The sequence below is a fragment of the Hippopotamus amphibius genome, chromosome 1 (genome assembly GCF_030028045.1).
Source record: "Hippopotamus amphibius kiboko isolate mHipAmp2 chromosome 1, mHipAmp2.hap2, whole genome shotgun sequence".
Classification (NCBI taxonomy): Eukaryota; Metazoa; Chordata; class Mammalia; order Artiodactyla; family Hippopotamidae; genus Hippopotamus; species Hippopotamus amphibius.
The window spans coordinates 12126509-12145864 of NC_080186.1; the positions used below are offsets into that span (position 1 = coordinate 12126509).

At 54.2% G+C, this 19356-nt stretch overlaps 1 protein-coding gene across 9 annotated transcripts in view; it reads right to left on the minus strand.

The window, feature by feature from the left end:
- The window catches only part of ZBTB17 (zinc finger and BTB domain containing 17), a 30921-nt gene that overhangs the window by 1141 nt on the left and 10424 nt on the right, over positions 1–19356 (minus strand). For 2 of the 9 annotated variants that reach the window (XM_057697405.1, XM_057697414.1), the window contains 13 exons: positions 5690–5896; positions 4616–4804; positions 3861–4001; positions 3407–3526; positions 2611–2849; positions 2382–2524; positions 1993–2293; positions 1578–1665; positions 1378–1494; positions 1161–1281; positions 806–936; positions 276–485; positions 67–156 (listed from right to left, as the gene is read on the minus strand). In XM_057697405.1, the coding sequence (XP_057553388.1) occupies positions 67–156; positions 276–485; positions 806–936; positions 1161–1281; positions 1378–1494; positions 1578–1665; positions 1993–2293; positions 2382–2524; positions 2611–2849; positions 3407–3526; positions 3861–4001; positions 4616–4804; positions 5690–5894 (2095 nt within the window). In that variant the 5' untranslated portion in view covers positions 5895–5896. Of the gene's footprint in view, positions 1–66; positions 157–275; positions 486–805; positions 937–1160; positions 1282–1377; positions 1495–1577; positions 1666–1992; positions 2294–2381; positions 2525–2610; positions 2850–3406; positions 3527–3860; positions 4024–4615; positions 4805–5689; positions 5897–10259; positions 11036–19356 lie in introns of those variants that run through there. The other 7 variants (XM_057697423.1, XM_057697431.1, XM_057697396.1 and 4 more) reach the window with 6 other exon arrangements.

The following is a 19356-nucleotide window of genomic DNA, read 5'->3' on the forward strand; positions in this document are numbered from 1 at the left end:
GGGCAGCAGTCAGGGCAGGAAGGGCCCCTGGGCCCACCAGCTTTCCCCCCAGGCGGCCCCTCTCACCTTCTTCCTGCACTTGCTTCACAGCTTTGCTGATTTCGGCTTTAAGTACTTCCGTCTCATCAGCGGTCACCGCAGCCCCCACTGGCACCACTGTGGGAGGAATCAGCAAGGCCTGAGACCAGAGTCACCTGTCCCTTAGCTGCCACCCCAGAGGCAACCCCTGCTGTGACCAGCCCCTGCTGCCCTGGGAGCTGAGTGATGGTCCACACCTGTGAGCTGAGTGACAGCCGTTGCTGCCAGTGCCTCAGTGGCCAATGTGACCATGTCATCAACAGTGACCACGCTGACCTCACCGCCCTCCTCTGGCTCCAGGATTTTGATGCCTGCCTTGCCCTGGTGCACAGTCTTCACATGAGAACGAAGGTTGTCCACCCGGTTGAAGCCACGACCACACTTGTCACACAGGTAAGGCTTCTCTCCTGGGGGGGGAGGCAAGGTTCTCTCCTGCCATTGAGGGGGGGTGCAGGGGGGGGAGGACCTCAGTGGCCTCAGCTTCCCCTGCAGCCCTGTCTTTTCCAGCAGAAAGTGCTCTGGTCGGCCACCTGAGGCACAGGGAAGCTTCCAGTGGCCCCTGCACCTTCCAGAAGCTCTGAGAAAATGGGGCCCTCCTTGAGTTACACAGCTTTCAAGGCTGCCTTCAGCCAGCGCCAGCACCCAAGGCTGGGGTCTAGGGCACCTCCCACCCCACCATCTGCCCCCGAGGCGGGGCTTGGGACAGAGAGGTGGGCGGCACACTCACCGGTGTGGATGATGATGTGCTTAGACAGGTCCCCCACGTTCACGAAGGCCTTGCTGCACACGCTGCATTTGTGGGGGCGGATGTTGTCATGGTGGCGGATGTGATTGGCCAACTGGCTGGACTGCACGAATCTGCAGGATTCCAGAAGCAAGGGCTTGCACCCAACAGCCCAGGCCTTGGCAGGGCGCTTGGGCCGTGCCACCTCAGCATCTAGATCGGAGAGGACCCCGGGGACCTGCGCCTGGGCTCAGGGAGCCGTCTCCCCACCGAGCCCCAGGCTTGTTCTCTGACCCTCTCCACCCGCCGAGGGCCGCACCCCACAGCGGCTGGGCGGGGCTGGCGGTAAGGGCAGGACCTCTTTCCACAGCGCTCGCAGACGTAGGGCTTCTCCCCGGTGTGCTGGCGCACGTGGGCGATGAGGGAGCTGGCCTGGGTGAAGGCTTTGCCGCACATCACGCACTGGCACGGCTTCTCACCTGGGGGCGGAGGCAGGGAGCAGGGGAAGGTGGCGGCTCCTCCCCTCCTCCCCCGTGCCCGCCCCGCACCCGGGCACCGCCGGGCCGCTCACCCACCCGTGTGGATGCGCACGTGCCGCTGCAGGGCGCCGGGGTCAGCGAACTGCCGCTGGCAGTGGACGCACACGTAGGGCTTCTCCCCGCTGTGGATCCGAAGGTGCCGCTTCAGGTTCCCTGCGGCGAGACCGAGGGAGGGCCTGGCACGGGCTCCGCGGGGGCGGGGTGGAGGGCACGGGCGGGGGCCAGCCGGGCCCTACCTGAGGTGGTGAACTGCTTCCCACACTCCCGGCACTTGAGGGGCCCGTCGGCGATGTGGATCTTCAGGTGGGCCTTCAGGTTCCCCACCTGCGCCCAGACAGGGGGTCAGAGGGCCAGCCCCTCCCACCAGGGAAGCACCGAGATTCTCGGTCCTCCCGGGGGCCTGTGGGGGGCCCCACCTTTCCTCAAGGTCGGTGGAAATGGGGAAAACCAGCTCCCTCAGTTCTTTCTGGCCCGACACCCTCCCCTGCAACCTGCCTTCCCAGGTTCCCCGGCAGAGCGCTCGAGAGCTCCACCGGGAGCGTCCTCTTCTGCTCAGCCAACACCACGTCCTCCCCCACGAGGCCCGTCTCTCCCCTGCGCCCCGGCCCCCCGGCCCCCGAAGCACAGGGGCCCGGGGCCGGGTCCCCCCACCTGGTTGAACTTCTTGTCGCAGTGAGGGCACTTGTGCTCCTTGTCGGTGTCGTGCGTCTCCAGGTGGCGCATCTTGGACGTGGGATCGGAGAAGGAGCGGCCGCAGTAGTCGCACTGGTAGGGCTTCTCGCCGCTGTGCACCAGCTGGTGCCGCTTGAGGTTGCCCGACGTGGTGAAGAGCTTGCCGCAGTCCTCGCAGCGGTAGCGCGCCTCGCCCGAGTGCCGCTTCTTGTGCAGGTTCAGCAGGCTGATGAGCCGGTAGCTCTTGCCGCACTCCTCGCAGCCGTACGGCTTCAGCGGGCTGCGGCACAAGGCGGGACGCGAGGCTCGCGGGGCTGGCGGCCCGGGGCGGGGGGCGGGCGGGCGGGCGGGGCGGCCGCGGGGCCTACCTGTGGGTCTTCTCGTGGGCCTTGCAGGCGGCCGGGTCGGAGAAGGCCTTGCTGCACTCCCGGCACGAGAAGGGCTTCTCGCCCGTGTGGATGCGGATGTGCCGCTTGAAGTTGCCCGTGTGCGTGAACTCCTTCCCACAGTCCTGCAGGCGCAGGGGGCGCGGTCAGGGGCGGAGCCGGGCGGGGGGAGGGGGGCCGGGGCGGGGCCGCCACCGCCCGCGGCGCGCACCTCGCACTTGTGGATGACCGAGCCGTAGGCCTTGGACTCCGTGCGGTCGCCGTAGGTGCCCGAGCGCAGGCTCCGTGCCTCCGCGCCGAGCTCCTGGCCCGAGTCCGTGCTGGCCGACTCCTCGCTCTCCTCGGGGGCCTCGCCCTTCTCCAGCGGCGGCCCCTCTTCCTTGACCACCGCGGGCGCGGGGCCCTCCTCCTCTCGCTCTTCTCCCTTCCTGGCTGGCTCCACCTCCACTTCTGCCACGAGAAGGGCAGGCACTGAGGGCCGACCTGGCAGCTGGACAAGTGAGGCCCGCGGACGGCTCATCTCCGCACACCCTCTCCTCGCGTGGGCTCGGCAACGTCTGGGAGCCGCGGATAAATGGTCCCCAGCACGGCCAGGGGAAGCCCAGGGCAGCCCGCTGCCCGGACAGGTGCGGATGGGCCTCGGTCCACCGGGGGCCCCACAGTGGCGACAAAGATGGGAAGTGTGCTGTCAGCCGGAAAGCACTGGGGGCGGGGGCGGGAGGGGGTGCCACAGGCGGCCAAGTTCCCCCACGGTGCTCAGTCCGGGGGAAAAACAGCAGGGCCAGTGCCGCGACAGTGACACTTCTGTGCTAACGGGAAGCAAGGCTAGGGTGTACAACCAAGAAACTGATGTTAAAATTCAAGAATGAGAAAAGATGATGAGGGCCCAAAAGCTGATGTGAAAGTGACTCAGAGTGAGATCAGCTGAGGCAGGAAGAGAGGGCCCCTGGGGGCACGCGTGAAGGGGTGATGCCTGAGTGAGGGCTGAGCCTGCTGGCAGAGGGTACCTTGCTCCGAGCTCTCTGACAACGCAGCCTCGGCCTCAGCTGCAGCCATGCCACTCGTGGGGTCCGGCTTGAGCTCCACAGGCTCCCGGGGGGCATCGGCCTTCTCTGTCTGCTCTGCACCTGGGGTGGGAGTGTGGGGGCATCCAGGGCTGGATTGGGATCCTCTGTCCAGGGGCCAGCTGGCTCTCCTGGACCAGGCCCCAGGAAGTGGCCGTGGCCCTGGGGGTGGGGGGAGCACATCTGAACTCAGGCTGCTTGAGCTTCTTCTCTGGCTTTAACAGATGCTCCAGAAAAAACAACAGGTCATTCTGGGTAACCTGAGCTCAGGGGATGCAGCTGTCTGCGCCTCCCTTCCTCCCTTCAGGAGCCTCCTGAGAAAGCTGCCCATCGAGCTGGGGCCCACACTGCCGGCCGGGGATGGACCGTCAGCCAGGCCCCCGGCATCACAACTCACCGCTGGCTGTGCTCTCGGCCTGGCCTCCTCGCTCCTCTTTGGGCTCCCTGCCTGGGCCCGCGGGTGGACTGCTCCCGGCCGGGTCCAGCTCGCTCAGCGTAGTGCCAGCAGCCTTCTCCTCTTTGGCTCTCTTGTCCCCCACTGGAGATGGAACAGCACAGACCTGCCATTTCCCATCAAGTGTCCACCACTTGGAGTGGTGAGGTGGCCCGGAACTTGCTAGCGCCTCCAGACGCTCCCTGGGAACACATCTAAGTAGCGGTTTGTTGCTCTGCTCGTTCAGCAGATTATTCACAGGCTGTCGCTGGGCCTGGGGTGCAGCAGTCACGGTGGCTGCTCCCGTGGGGCTCGCAGACTGGTGGGGGAGACAGACCTCACACATGAAATGACACGGGTCAGAGATCGGTGCTTACAAGGAGAGGAGCCTGGTTCTCTGCAAGTGTGCCACGAGGACTCTGGTGAGGACTGGGCCTCAGGGGGCTTTCCTGAGGCACTAAGGGGAGCAGGAGGAAGGGTGTGGGAGAGGAGACCTGCCGGAAGAGCGAAGGCCTGTGCAAAGGCCTTGAGCCAGGCATGGCTGCCTGGTGCCCTCAGGCAGGGAAGGCAGAAGGGCCCCCCTGCGGCTCCTCCCCAAGAGCTCCCTACAAGACAGGTGAGGCCAGATGAGGACAATGACCCAGAGAGGTGACAGAGAGGCAGCGATAGAGCTCCCATCAAAAGCCACCTGCTCAGCAACAGCCTACCAAGAATCTTACCTTCCACGGCCGAGGCCTCCATATTCTCCCCAGGGCTGACAGCCGGCTCAGCCAGTGACTTGAGGGCGTGGCAGGCCGTGATGATGTCCTGCATCTGCAGGAAGCTGGCCACAGCCAGCACATCGTCCACGTTCTCAGAGCTCAGGCTCAGCTTGGCCGTGTACATAAACTCCAGCACCTGCCCCAGGCCTGGCAAGGACACAGACAGCTGTCATGGACCCACCTCAAGGCCTAGCACCACCAGCCTGTCCAGCTGTTCCACTCCATGGCAGGATCCAGGAATTTATGAAAAGCAAAGTGGCAGTGGCAGGCCACCATCTCCCCATCTCCTCCCCATCTCCTGCCCGCCAGTGGAGAGGCGGGCAACCTGGGGATTCTCAATCCAGACAACAGCCTCCAAAAAAAAAGTACACCCACAGAGGGCGGAGGGTGTGAACGCCCACTGTGAACACTCTCTACCCAGCCACTGCACTTCACCACCAGAGGACAGAGTGTGTCACCACTGGCTTTCATCAGGGCTCTGCCACAAACTCTCTGACCTCTAGGCCAGTCACCTGATCTCTCTGGGCCTCAGTTTCCGCATCTGTAAAATGGGGGAGCACCACCTTGCCCAAACTTCTGGTGGCACGGCACATCATTCTGGTTTGAGAACCTGAATCTAGGAACAGATAGCCCCTTCCTCAATCCCAAGACCTCCTGACTCCCCTCCTGACCCCAACCCTTGCCATTCCCATCAAGGTTAGCACTGGGGTAGGGGGTTGAGGACTGACTCAGCAATGGAAAGGGACCAGGGGATCAGAGCCCTCCCGCTCTCTGTCCCTCCTGATGAGCCTGTCCTGTGTTCACTCCGGCCTGGAGCTTATCATAAGCCCTTCCTGCCAGCTCTCCCCTTAGCACTCTGCTCCCAGTCAAAAGAGGCCCTCCAAACGTGGTAGGAACTTGGCACCCACGCACTCATGGCCGAGTCCTGTGTGGGAGGCCTAGCGCACCCCACAGCTGGAAGGTGCTGCTCAAAGGAGAGCCTCGCATGGCACAGGGCCCACCATAAGCTCGGCCCTGGACCCAGCGGGGTACCTGCCGCGTTACTGATGTCCAGGTGCACCACATCCTTCTGGTCCACGAAGAGCATCTTGAAGTACTCGCTGCAGGCTGCCAGCACTGCTTTATGAGCCTTAAAGTCAACACCGTCCACCACAAAAGTGCAGTCACACAAAAGCCCCAGTTGCCGCTGTTGGTTCAGCTGCTCCAAGACGTGCTGGCTGTGCTGGGGGAAATCCATGGCTGGGGAAAGCCACAGGGCCCTCGCGTTAGCACGAGGGAGGACGCCAACCGGCCCCAACAGCAATCCCAGCACTCCCAGATGAAAAGCAGCGGGGGGACAGGGAGGATGAAACGGTGTGCACAGACAGCAGGTGCCTCTGCAGGCCCAGACCGACCAGGGGCTGGCTTCCGGATTCCCGGTTAACTGGCCAGGAAAGTTCCAAAACCCGAAAAGCACGAAGGGCCAACACACAACAGCCACGTTTGTTCCTTGCCAGGTAATGACATTAAAAAGTCAAAAACCAAGCAAACACAAAACACTGATCACTGGCAGCATTTCAAAAAAAAAGACATGGTTGCTTGACTCTTTTTTTCACGAAAGGAATGCATGACATAATCTTAGAATAAAGGACAGATCTTTCAACTGGATACATTTGGCTTCATGAAAACCTTTCTATTTTGTTCTCATGTTTCTGTTTGTCATGCACAGGTGAAACATGCGCTTGGGAAAGCAGACGTTTCATCATCCAGCATTTCAGGAACCGGCCCCTCTCCCGTGGCACCCTGTGCAAGATCCTTGTCCTTGGCAAAGCCTGGCCCTCGGGGTAAGGCCCCATCTCTCCCCCCACTTCCCCCACCACTGATTCCTGGGCTCAGGGAACTACACAGAGGTGGTGAGTCCTCTGCCGCCAGAAACCTGTCGAGGCTGTCCCTCGAGAAAGAATGAGCTCTGATCCTGACCCCAAGAGCTGCTGGCCTGGCTGCAGTTTCTCTGTCGAAGGCCTCACTTACTGCCTGGAAACTGCACCACTGTCTGAAGTGAAAATGCTCACAAAAACTCCATGGCCTGGTGCCAAATCATCCTGAAACACACAAGCCATAACTAAATAAGTCTCTCCCCTCCCTCACCACCCCAGAGTCACTCTCAAAGCCGGCATTTTCTAGGGAAAAGAAGCAGACTCTCCTTTCAAGAAGGAACCAATTTCCAAGTAAATGTCAACACCCACTCCCGGGGCCACATTACATAGATCCAACAGGGCTGGGCTGTCCTGCCCTGGCCTGCAATCTGATAAGTGGCAGTGGTTTCTCTTCCAGTTCTTCTAGAACCTCTCCTCTGAGGCCTGGGTCTGCTCAGAGCTGTCCCAGGTGGTTTCTGGGCAGGTGAATACGACCCCGGGGGACTCTCGGCCTCCAGGTTTCCGCAGTCACTCACTGGCTCCTCTGGCCGTCTCCCTGTTACAGCAGCCTCGCGGGGCTGAGTCACCGCGCTGCAGCTCTGGAGCCGCAGTGACCATGTCTGGCTGTGATGAGACACCATAAAAGCCACGCCCCCACACACGTGGCTTAGCCAGCACTGATCGGCTTTGAAGGACACACAGCCCACCCACCCCGTGGTGCCTGGAAACTTTTTAAGGGTGGGTGGGTATATCCCCTGAACTGGGAGAAGTCACTGGGTAGGCAGGCAGGGCTCCATCAAGCAAGGGGGCACAGGCAGTGGCTATAGGTTGTGCGCCGTGGGGTGCCAGCCCCCGAGTCATGAGTTCAGAGCTGCTGCTGCCGGAGACTTGAAAACACCCTTTCCCTCCCTCCACGTCCCCAGGACTGTCCTTTGGTCCCAGCCTCCACCCACAAGCTCCCAGCCAGAGGCACGGCTTCTTGGATGGCTCAGATCATGAGTGGTTGTTGCTCAAGCTCTTAGGTGTAAGCTGGGGAGAGCCGGAAGCCAGCCCTGGAGGCAAGAGGTCAGGCGCGAGGCGGCTGGGCCCTCTGTGTCTGCTGGACAACCCGCTCAGCGACAAACCAGCCAGCAGAGCACGGAGCTGCCGGAGCAAAGGCTGCTGCTGACCGGGACACCCCATAAAGGCATCCTCCTCTAGGTCTTCAGTCCCTGGAAAAAGCAAGTTCCCATTCGTGACCTCAAGGGATGCAAGGGAGTCTACGGCCATACCACCCGGAACGCGCCCGATCTCGTCAAGGGATGCAAGGGAGAAGTTCGGCTGCTCTGTTCCTGAGCAGGTCAAAGCTAAAACAGAGATGTTCTGGAGGACGCAGAAAAGAACCAGTGTCCAGCCTGTGGGCTAAACAGACAGGCCAGACACTTGGGCCTAGGACGGAAAGGAGGTACACACCAGGCAAAGTGTAAGTGGAACCTCAGGCAGGTGACCAGGAGAGGCCTGGGCCAAACTAACCTGTGAGTTGTCTTCTCCCTGCTGTGGAAAAAGCCACATGAGCAGACAAATGTGTGCATGTGCATGTGGGCAGCCCCTGAGTTCCAATCACCAGTTCACCCTCTTTGTCCTCAGGAGCCTCAGGTGAAATACCTCCCAAGCGCAGAAAGGGAGGGACCACCAGGGCCCACAGGTGCCTTCTCAAATGGCTGCAGAATAATCCCCTTCAGAACTTTCGAATCAGATCCAAACTCTTCCCTCCTGGCAGTGGGCCTGGCTCCCTCACCTTCACCAGGAGCCAACCCCAGAACTGAGCTGGGAGGAAGTGTCTCCCAGGCTCAGAAACAACTGGGGAGTGTTGGCTGAACACCTATGCCCTGCCCCCCTCCCCCAAGAGGTACAGAGTGGTTCCCAGACCCCGGGCTGGAGCCTGCTGAGAGCAGAACCCTCCATCCGGAAAGTGATCTGACTTGCTGGGAAGATAAACGTGAGAAAAGCCTCCTGGCCAACAGGGCGGAAGGGACCTGTCAGCTCCAAGGTCAGGTGATTACTGGCCTTGCCTGGGACCAAGGCTGTGACAAGCCCTCAGGCTGTCACACACCCCGGGGCTCCCAGGGAAAGGGCAAGGGCAGTGAAGCCCAGGTCTCCTGGGGGAGTGGACACATGGGGGTGGGGGCATGCTCATTTCCAGAGGCCTTGGGGGAAGGTGGTAAAGGTCCCCGGGAGAGGGTGGGTGGCGGCCCAGTACCTCCAGCCCCTCCCTGTCCCCACACACGGGGGAGCAGCTGTGCGCCATGAGTAATGTTTTCCACCCGAAGCTAACCGCAGTTTTCCGATGTGAGATGCCCGCCCAGACATGGGCTCCTCCCCAAATGTGGGTGTCGGGAGAATACCAGAGCATTCTGGAATCCCTCTGAAGCCTCCAAAGCTGTTCCAATAAGAGAAATGGCCCTAAAAGAGCATCTATTCGGATAAAAAAAAGGACAAGAGAGAAAACAGATAAGGATAAAAGGGAAGGAGGAAGCGGGGAAAGATGGGGGAATTAGGGAGAGGAACTAGAAGGAAGGAAGGAAAAAGGAAAAAAAGGCCATCCCCACAAACAGATAAGCAGAGCTTAAACATATGCTCACAAGCCCCACCTTGTGCTCGGCCCCCCAGGGGGTTTGCCCGTGCTAAATGGTGTCGCCTGTCAGCAGCACTGATTTTATAACCGCACACCCCCCCAGGGGCAGTGGAGCTCAGAGCCCCCAGGCTGTCTTCCAGCGCTCACCCACTCACCTCCCTCAGCTGACTGCCTGCTCCAAAACTCCAACAGCCCCTTTCTCCCCAAGGCGGTGCAGTGAGCAGGTGAGGGGCCAGCCAGCTCCGTCCTCCCCTCAGAGGGGCTGAGCTAGAAGCAGGCAGCATCCCACCTCCAAACCTAGGTGAACTCTTCTAGAATGAGCACGCAGTCCTCCGACTGTCTCCTGGCTCCTCTTTTATACTCCGCAGTGAAAGGAACCCACCCCTCTGGCCAAGCTTAGAGGGGGCCAGGAAAAGAGGTGAACGTGTGGGGCAGGGTGCACCTGCCTGGGCCACACAAAGGGTCACAGAGGCCCCAGGGGTGGGCTGCGAGGTGGCAGCTGCGCGTCCTGAGTGCACATGAGGAGGGGGCATTGTCTGAGGAGACCTGAACACAGTAACAAGACGAGCAGCCAGCCCACTGCTCGTTACCCGCGTCGGGGATCGAGTGTGGCTCCGCGGCCCAGCCGTGGTGTCTGATGCCCTCCGCTGAGCACAAGCATGGGGATCCCCTCCTCCACATGTCACCTTGCTTCGAGGGTGCTACGTGTGGGCCTTAGGAAAAGCTGCTTCTGAGAAAGACCCCCAAAGCTTAGCACGACAGAAAATACACAGAACAAGACCACAGAGCTCATGCTTCTGACCAACGCCTGCCTGCGAGCGGGCACCTTTCGTGACCCCGCCGTCTGCAGTCGGCAGCCCTGAGTGGCGGGGCAGACCGTGTCAGAGCTGGGATGCTCCCCTGAGGACCAGCAGCCTGGCTGGACACAAGCCCTGGCTGGCCCCACGAGGAATTCATTTGGGAATGAAAACGCGAGGTACCTGGGGAAGCCCCGCAGTGCAGTTCCAAAGGGGCCACATGTACATGGATGCATGGGCACGGGGGGCGCAATCTCTGAGGACGGCCGCCAACAATCCCTCCCATCTGCCCACACCTGCCATGAGACTCCGGCTGAATCTGGGTGGCCCTGGGATGACTCTGACCAACAGGACGCAGTGACTCTGTGCCAGTCCCAGGCCTGGCCTTCAGAGGTCTGGAAGCTTCTGCTTTGCTTTCTTGGAACTCAGCCACCCACTGCAGTGACATCCGGGTGCTCCTGTTGCGGGGAGAGGACACGTGGAGGGGCCCTGGAGGAGAAACTGATCTCCACACGCCCCCTGAGGAAGAGCTGAGATGCCCGAGCCGACCGCGGCAGGGCAGAGTCACCAGCTGAATTCTGGCACGAGTGACCTCAACACCTCGTAGAACAAAAACAACTGTCCGGTCAACCCACAAAATGGGGAGAAATAATAAACTGCTGATGGTTAAAGCCACTAAGTTTTGGGGTGGTTTGCTTATAGCAAGCGATAACTGATACAGATGGTAAAACTGTAAAGAAAAGGGAATGATTAACAAAAAATTTCAGGGTAACAGTTCTCTCTGGATAGGAGGAGGGATATTTAAGGTCTTCTGAGGTGCTGGGAGTGCTCTATTCCTTTATTTGGATACACCTAGATTTAATATTTAAACTAAACGTGCATTTCATGGGAAACATTATATGGAAACATTTTTCAAAATTTAACAAAATTTCGGGACTTCCCTGGTGGCACAGTGGTTAAGGATCTGCCTACCAATGCAGGGGACACAGGTTCGATCCCTGCTCCAGGAAGATCCCACATGCCACGGAGCAACTAAGCCTGTGTGCCACAACTACTGAGCTTGTGCTCTAGAGCCTGTGAGCCACAACTATTGAGCCCATGTGCCGCAAGTACTGAAGCCCACACACCTAGAGCCTGTGCTCTGCAACAAGAGAAGCCACTGCAATGAGAAGCCCACGCACCACAAGGAAGAGCAGCCCCACTGTCTGCAACTAGAGAAAGCCCGTGTGCAGCATCAAAGACCCAAAGCAGCCAATAAATAAATTTATTTATTTTAAAAAAATTAACAAAATCTGTAGTAAGAAAAAAGTGAGGTGAAGGTGCCACACTCAATCCATGCAGAGATGGGATTGTTCCCAACTGTGTTCCTAGCCGCTCTGGCCAGGGCTGCCCTGAGGAGGGGAAGGAGCCGCAAAGGCTGACAGGAGTGCAGGGGTGGGGGGTGGGGGGGGTGCCAGAGAAAACACGATATATCTCATTTGCCTTCTGTATCCAAAACATCTGCAAACAGACTGCCGACGTGAGAAAAGTTTCTCCTTGGGTCGTGAAATCCACTCTGCTCAATTCAACAAAATCTGAATCCCAGATCCGCACCCCCGCCACCCGCAACAACAAAGTGGCATTTACGGAGTGTCTTCAACATGCCAAACAGCACGGTACCAGGTGTGGCACAGTCTGATCCCCTAAAAACTAAGAGCATGGGTATACCGGGCACCAAGTTCCGCCCTGCTGCCTCCAAGAGTTAGGACTCGAGAGGCAGTTCACCATGGAGGCAGCAGAACCTCTGGGGTCAAGCCGAGTCGGGCTCAAATCCAAGGTCCTGCCACCGACCACCTACCACCCTAGCAGGTGACCTCCAGCAAAGCTTCTCTGGCCTAATGGAGTCAACGGGACTACTTCCCATGTTCGTTATAGGACTAAGGCGATATAAGTAAAGGGCCTGCCCAGTGCCTGGCATGTGGTAAGCACTTGGCCAACAACATTACCAGGAAGCAGAGATGCAGACTATACATTTTTTTTTAAGCCAAAGATCACATCAGATGATTTCTACATATCCTTTTACGCTGGGCACCTCAGGTGTACTTAATAACTACTTGGTGACGAACCTTGTTTAGACGCTGTAATCATAACCCATTATTCCTTCTAAATGCAATCTAGAAAAATCCCGGAGCCCAATTAACATTAAGAGACGGGGGGCACTGGGCAAGAACCACTCAGAGCGACTTTCTCTGTCGGGAAAGCACTTTATATTGAACGACTGTTCCATAAACCCCAAGGGTGCTCCTGGCTGAAGGCTGGAGGGCCTGCCCAGAGCTCTAAGTGGGTCCACAGAGGGCCGCTCCATCTCAGAGTCAAATGGGCACCTGTCAAACATGAAGTATGACCCCGGTTATTAGCAAGCATTAAACTGCAGGCGAGATTTCCAAACTGCCACACAGAGGGAAGCCATTAGCCAGGAAACAACGGGCCTGCCACCAGGAGACGGCGATCTTGATGAACAATAGCTCCCGGCTCCCAAAACATGCTGTGCCAGCTGCAGGCCTGGACGCAAGACAGCCACCCAGGGTCCTCGAGACACCTGAGAGGGGGTGACAGGGATCAGCATTCCCGATTCTCTAGAAATACTGGTGGCTCCTGTACACAACTTGGCATGCACGAACTCAGGCCAAGGAAATGGAAGTTCACAGCAGACCAGTCCTGCAAACAAAAGTTACCTGCCCAACCCCACCAACCCGCCTGGTGTGACAACCCGTCCCTTTTCCGTGCAACGTGGCAGAGAAGCAAATATCAACAAAACCAACCCGACTGGAACTTTCCTCCTGCCCAGCAAACATAGCTCTTATGTTAAGCTCGTGTTTCTCAAACTTTTAAAATCAATTTCCACTTTGTATAAACACACAGCCTGACTCAGCCCTTCCCAACAGATCCAAATGCTTCATCTTCTACCGAACAGCAGAAGTACCATTTTCTTTGCTGAAGTTTGTTATTAAAAACATTGATTTTTTTTTTAAATCTAAAAATAATGTCTAAATATAACAGTAAATTGTGATACTGACTTTGCTTTTCCAGGTATGCAACGTCCACTATCTCTAAGATTTACCCACACTTCTGAAGAGGGAGTGGACATCCCTCTCCCTGACCCCTGATGGACCTCACTGCTCTAGGAACGTGGCTGGCTGGCCCTGAAGAAAGCGTGTCCTACACCCCAGCACCTGTGCCAGTTTAGAACCCATTACGCAAGTACTTGCTCTGGGGACTCTCGAAGCTTGACATGGGGTAAATTAAGGGCCTTGCTACCAAAAAGACAAAATCAGGATATGTGGGGCTTACATGGGGTCTGATCATTCTCCCAGCGTCCCCCCCGTTCCCTTCTGCCCAATACTCCCTGAGCAGTAGTGGCACAAGGACACAGCCTGAAATTATACCAGTAGGTGGCCTCCCCTCCCAAGTTGAATAAACTTATTGCTGGGTGCGCCGCCTTCTTGCTTCTTCCTTACAGCCGTTTATAGCACCTACCCTAGGACCCTGCTCTCAAATCAAGTTGGGGAACATGCCTGGTATAGAACAGATTCCAGGCCTTGTCAAATATGATCAACTCAAGGTCAAAATATTCTGTAGACCCTTTTACGAAATGATCACTGTACTTTCTGGTGCTTGTTAACTGAGAAAATAATAGACAAAAACCACTATGAAAAATGAATTGTCAGTCCATTAATCACAATAGCATCAGTATGTATTTGAGAAAAAGATCTCTGTACGTGAATCAGAAATCTCCCCTAATACACAGAAGATCTGTGGTGTGATACAGCAGCACAACTACTCACACATACTGCATTCCCCCTGGGGGACCTCAGTCCATAAACTAGAGAAGAGACATAAACAAAGACTAAAGAATTTCACAAACATTTAATAAGTGCCTACTCTGTGCTTGCCTTAGGGACAGTATTCCCACTTTGAGCCTAGTGGGGAAGACAGGTAATAAATCAATATAATACATAATGTCACATACTAAGTGCTGTGAAGAAAACCAAAGCAAGCCGAGGCAGAGGCTATTAACTATCTAAGAGAAGGGTCAAGTAGGACCTCTCCGGGGAGGTGACACTTAAGCAAAAAACCTGAATGAAGTGAAGAGCCAGCCACGCCACCATAAGCCCAGGGACTGTTGCAGACACAAGGAAGTGCAAATGCAAATGTCCTGAGACAGGTGTGCCCGAAAAGAAGGAAGCGAGTTGGGAGGATGAGGAGCACTTAGGTCAGCAGCAGCAGAGGCTGAGATCACTCAGGGTTTTAGAGGCCAGTTAGGCTTTAGAGTTTCTTCTAAGTATGCTAGGGTGCCCTGGGAGGGTCGAGAGCAGAAGAGTGACTGCAAGGGGGCAGGCGTGGACACAGGAACACCAGCAGAGAAGCAAGAGATGAAGGTGGCCTCCACCAAGGTGGAGGCAGAGAGGCTAGAAGTAGTCAGATTAGGGATATGTTTTGGTGGCTGATCAAGTAGATGTGGGTTGTGAGAAAAGAAAAGGAGTCAAGAATGGCATCAAAATGTTCAGCCTGAGAACCTGGCCAAGTGGTGGTGCCTTACTGAGGTGAGGAACGATGGTGGGAGCAAAGGTTTAGCAGGGGGAAAGTCAGAGTTCTGTTCTGGCCAATCACAGCTGAGATGTCAACAGCAGAGATGGTGATTAAAGCCACAAGATGGAATGGGACCACCGTGGGAGAGATTACTGGATAAAGAGACAAGACCTATGGACTCGGACTCAAAGCACATGCATTTGAATCCTGGCTCCAATATTACCAGGGGCCCCTCAGGCAAGCTTCTCTGAGTTCTAGGTTGCTCACCCATTAAATCGGAGAACCACCATATACATAATGATTGTGGGCATTAAAGAAGATAAATAACAGGAAGTATTGCACAAATATTGGCAAAAGTAGAATTAGATATTTCTTCTCTAACAAAGTCTGCGACTGATATGCAGTTAAGCAAAAAAGGACAAAATGAATTAATTAAAACTAAACAAAGCAGGCTATCCCAGTGAAGTCCCTTTACCAGTGAAACGCATGGCTCCTTTTGGACAAGGCAGCTGGTCAAGGCCTCAGGTAGGCAGAAGTTGGAGACCAAAGGAGCCACACTCTGGTCCAACGTGACAAAAAAGCACATGGAATTTGTTCCCCTCTGGCTTCAAACTTCTGCTGTCAGTGCTCTGTGACTGTGTGACTTAGGGCAGAAAGCCTGGGAAGAATCACCCACTCAAGTTAAATATAGATGGATTCACGGTCCAATCTTTGCATGTGGTGGGTTGAGGGGACAGGGTAGTGGACAGTACTTTAAAGTCAACTGCAGAGCACTACCTAGTGCAGTTGCCCTGCTGGGAGCTGGCGGCTCCAAGGGGAATACGATCAGGACTCTCTGGGCACCCACCCTGGAGGACCTTCCCCCAGAAAGAAAGACCCAGACTGTCACTACCCACTGATGAGAGCTGAAAGGTGCCACCGAGTGCCACCATGGAAGGAAGCAGTGCCTAGTACATCTAAAAAGACACAAGAACAAAGGCAGGAAGGGCGTCCAGGTAAAGATCAGCGCATGCGATGGTGTGAGTGCACGAGAAAGAATGGTGTGCATGCTTGGGGCCCGGGTTGGGGGAGAACAGCACACTTCACAGCAGGAGAGTAATAAGTGAGTGGAGAAAGTGGTGAGAAGCGCAGCTGCAGGGACAGGCTGGAGGCCACGCCTATCACACCAGGACTTAGCTTCATCCCCAGCTGAAGGGAGTCACTCCAGGACCACAGTTAGAGTCACATTTCTGAAAGGTCACTCTGGCTGCATGAGTATGGAGAACAGGCTGAAAGGGCAAGAGTAAAAGCAGAAAAACTACTCAGAAAGTCCCACAGTGCTGGACCCTCAGGACGTGAAGACTGGGACAATGTCACCTCCCCGCTGGCACCAGGAGGGTCTGGCTGGTGCCTAGAACCCAACACACTTAACTGTGGATCTTTCTGAGCAGCCATGTAAGCAGCCCTCCTGCTAAATATTATAACATCCTTTGAAGGTTTTAAGTACCTCTTCTTTGAGTGGCTCAATGTCCCTTAACATTTACTACCCAGCTCTTCTTAGGAGAAGCTGTTTGTCCAAAACCACATCCCAGGCTGAGAATTCCTACCTCTTACTCACATTTCAAAGAAAACACCCACAAGAAACTGGTAAGGGGGATGCCCTTGGAGCAGCAGGGGAAGGGTGGAAAGGAGTTACACTTTTCACTCTGTATCCTTTCTGGGTTTTTTCTTTGTTTTGTTTTACTATTTGTAAATGTTATCTATTAAAATATTAAAACTGAGAAAGTAAAACAAGAGGGAAGGAGGGAAGAAAGAAGAGAAAAAGAAAGAAAATGTCAACAAAGTCAGAGCTTCTTTGTTTCTATTCACCATAAAACCTTTCAGACATTTTCTACAAGACCTGGTGACTGAAAACTTCTCAACAGGAAAAAATTTCTCATAAGGGAAGTGGAAAATTATGATAATTTGCACAAAGAATGTGTCACTCAGGAAAACTTGATGAGCAAAAATTCCTTAAGGGGACAAAATGGAAAATCCCCTAGAAAAGCAGCTGCTAGCCTTTTCCAGACCCAGATGAACCCCTCTGACACTTCGACGGAACTGAAGCCCTCTCCTGAGAGTCACACACACTCAGGGGGCTGACTGACTCCCCAGAGCCCATTAAAACTCCTGCCTTGGAAGCCAGCCAAAGCTAGCTAAGTCCCTTGGGCAAGAGTACTTGAATCTCTGCACCTGAATTTCCTTTCTGTAAAATGGGGATGGTAATCAAAGTTTCCACTTCGCAAAGCTGCTGCTGGCCATCAGCATTCTTACATTATCACATATAAACCCACGCCAGCAATACTGATTTCTTACGGGAAAAGGAGGACCCCAACACTCTCCTCCCTTCCCTATCTTCTAAAAATGGATGTAAATTCACATCAGTAACCCAGGCCCCTAGGACAGATACAGTTTCAACCTGAAAAAAGATCAGGACACACGTACACTATTGATACTATGTATAAAATGCACAACTGATTGGAACATACTATGAAGCACAAGGAACTCTACCTGATGCACTGTGGTAACCTAAACAGGAGGGAAGTCCAAAAGGGAAGCGATATCTATATGTGCATGGCTGATTCATTCTGTTGTGCAGTGGAGGCTAACACAACATTGTAAAGCAACCATACTCCAATAAAAATTAATTAAAAAAGAAAAAAAAGATCAGGAAAAGGCTCTGCAAACTGCAATGCTTATTCCACTCAACAGTAACCAGAAGGTGGGACTTCCCTGGTGTCGCAGTGGTTAAGAATCCGCACGCCAATGCAGGGGACACAGGTTCGATCCCTGGGCCTGGAAGATCCCACATGCCGCGGAGCAACTAGGCCGGTGAGCCACAACTACTGAGCCTGCGCTCTAGAGCCCATGCTCCGCAATAAGAGAAGCTACTGCAATGAGAAGCCCATGCACCCCAACGAAGAGTAGCCCCTGCTCACCACAACTAGAGAAAGCCTGCACGCAGCAACAAAGACCCAATGCAGCCAAAAATAAATACAATAAACAAATAAATTTAAAAATAAAATAAAATACATGAGGGTGAGAACATACCAAAAAAAAAAACAGCCCACTAACCAGAGGCAAGGCAGAGGTGCTTCATACTTGATGGCAAAAGCCACCTTCTTTCTACAACGAGCACTATGATTTTGGAGGAGCAACAAGGCTTTCATTGAGAAAGAAGACAGAACATGACAATTCCAAAGGAAGGATTAGTTGTCCCATGGTACTAGTTAAGATCAAGAATCCAAACCAAAAGAAAAAAGTAGGTTGAACACTAATTATTAGGAGGTGGATGTACGCTTTTCACGTGACTGACTTTTTCTGGGTTTGTTTCCTCATTAGGATTAGTAACTGTGAAGGCTCCTTCTACTGTTAAGATTTGATAAATGTTGAGTAAATGATTTTATTAATAAGACTGCAGATTCCAAATGCATGCATTTGAAGTATAACAGACACCATGTGAATGACAATAAAAATGAGACACTTACCTAGAACTTAGCAGAGTTTTTTTTTCTTCATCTAAAACGTTCCCTACATTGGAAAACTTAAGATTTCCAACTATGAACATGAACTAAATAGGACATGAACATCAACTATGAAATATATACGAACACCTATAAACTATATAAGCCAACATCAAATTGTACATTTACTATTCCAAACAGGATCAAACTAAAGTTAATACTCTGTAAAACCTGACTAGGAAAAACTAAATGGGTAAAAAGGATATTTTAGAGGAATATTTTGGGAGACCTCAAAAACTTAGAATAGGCCTAGACAAAAAGTGGTCAAGTATTCAATGTCTCAGTTTCCAAGGATTTCTTAAAACTGTTAGGCTCCTCAAAACCAGATGCTGAGTGTTGCTCCAGAAGACAGTGTTTGGACAGCAGCCCTGGGAGGATTAGAAGCAGCTCAGGCCCCAGTGCCGGCCCTGGAAGAAACAGTGCTGCCGACCTCCGGCCCCTCCACCCACCACCTGCAGCAGCGTGAATCAGCAAAGCTGCTGGAAGCCTTTTAACGGATGACTTGCAAGCCTGGTGGTTTTTCAGCCAGCCACTTTGAAGTGCGAGCTTCTGAGAGAAACTTGGAAACCACCCTAAGTGCTGCCTGGTCCCAGGGCAGGCAGGCTGAGAGACAGACAGACACAGAGAAAGAGAGACAGACAGAGCACCTGCAAGGCCATGTAAGGAAGCAGGCCAGCCCCAAGGGGCCGCTTACAGGGGCCATGGTGGGGAAGTGAGGGCACACAAACTTAATTCTTAGGGGTATGAAAGACTGGTCAGAAACCTAAATGTTCTGTTTCATTCACATTTCTACTCTACCTTCTCAACTTCCCAAATGCAAATATAAACCGGGGGAAAATATTTACAGCCTATACGGAAAATAAGGGTTAAGAGTCCTGATACATAAAAAAGGCTCTTAAAATTAATCAACGATGAAAACATATGTCCTCATAAAACCTGTAGACCAGTGTTCATAGCAGCATTAGTCATAACAGCCCGAAGGTCAAAACAGCCCAAATGTCCATCAACTAATGAATGGATAGATAAAATGTAGTCTATCCATACAATCGAGTGTTATCTGACAATAAGAAAGCACTGATATGTGCCACAACCTGAATGGACCTTGAAAATATTGTGCTACATGAAAGAAGCCAGCCACAAAAGACTTCAAGTTGCACGATTCCATTTATATGAAATGCCTAGAATAGGCGAATCAGTAATGATAGGAAGTGGTTGCCTAGGGCTGGGGGAGACAGAGGTAAACGGGGATGACTGCTAACGGGCAGTGGGTTTCTTCTGGGGA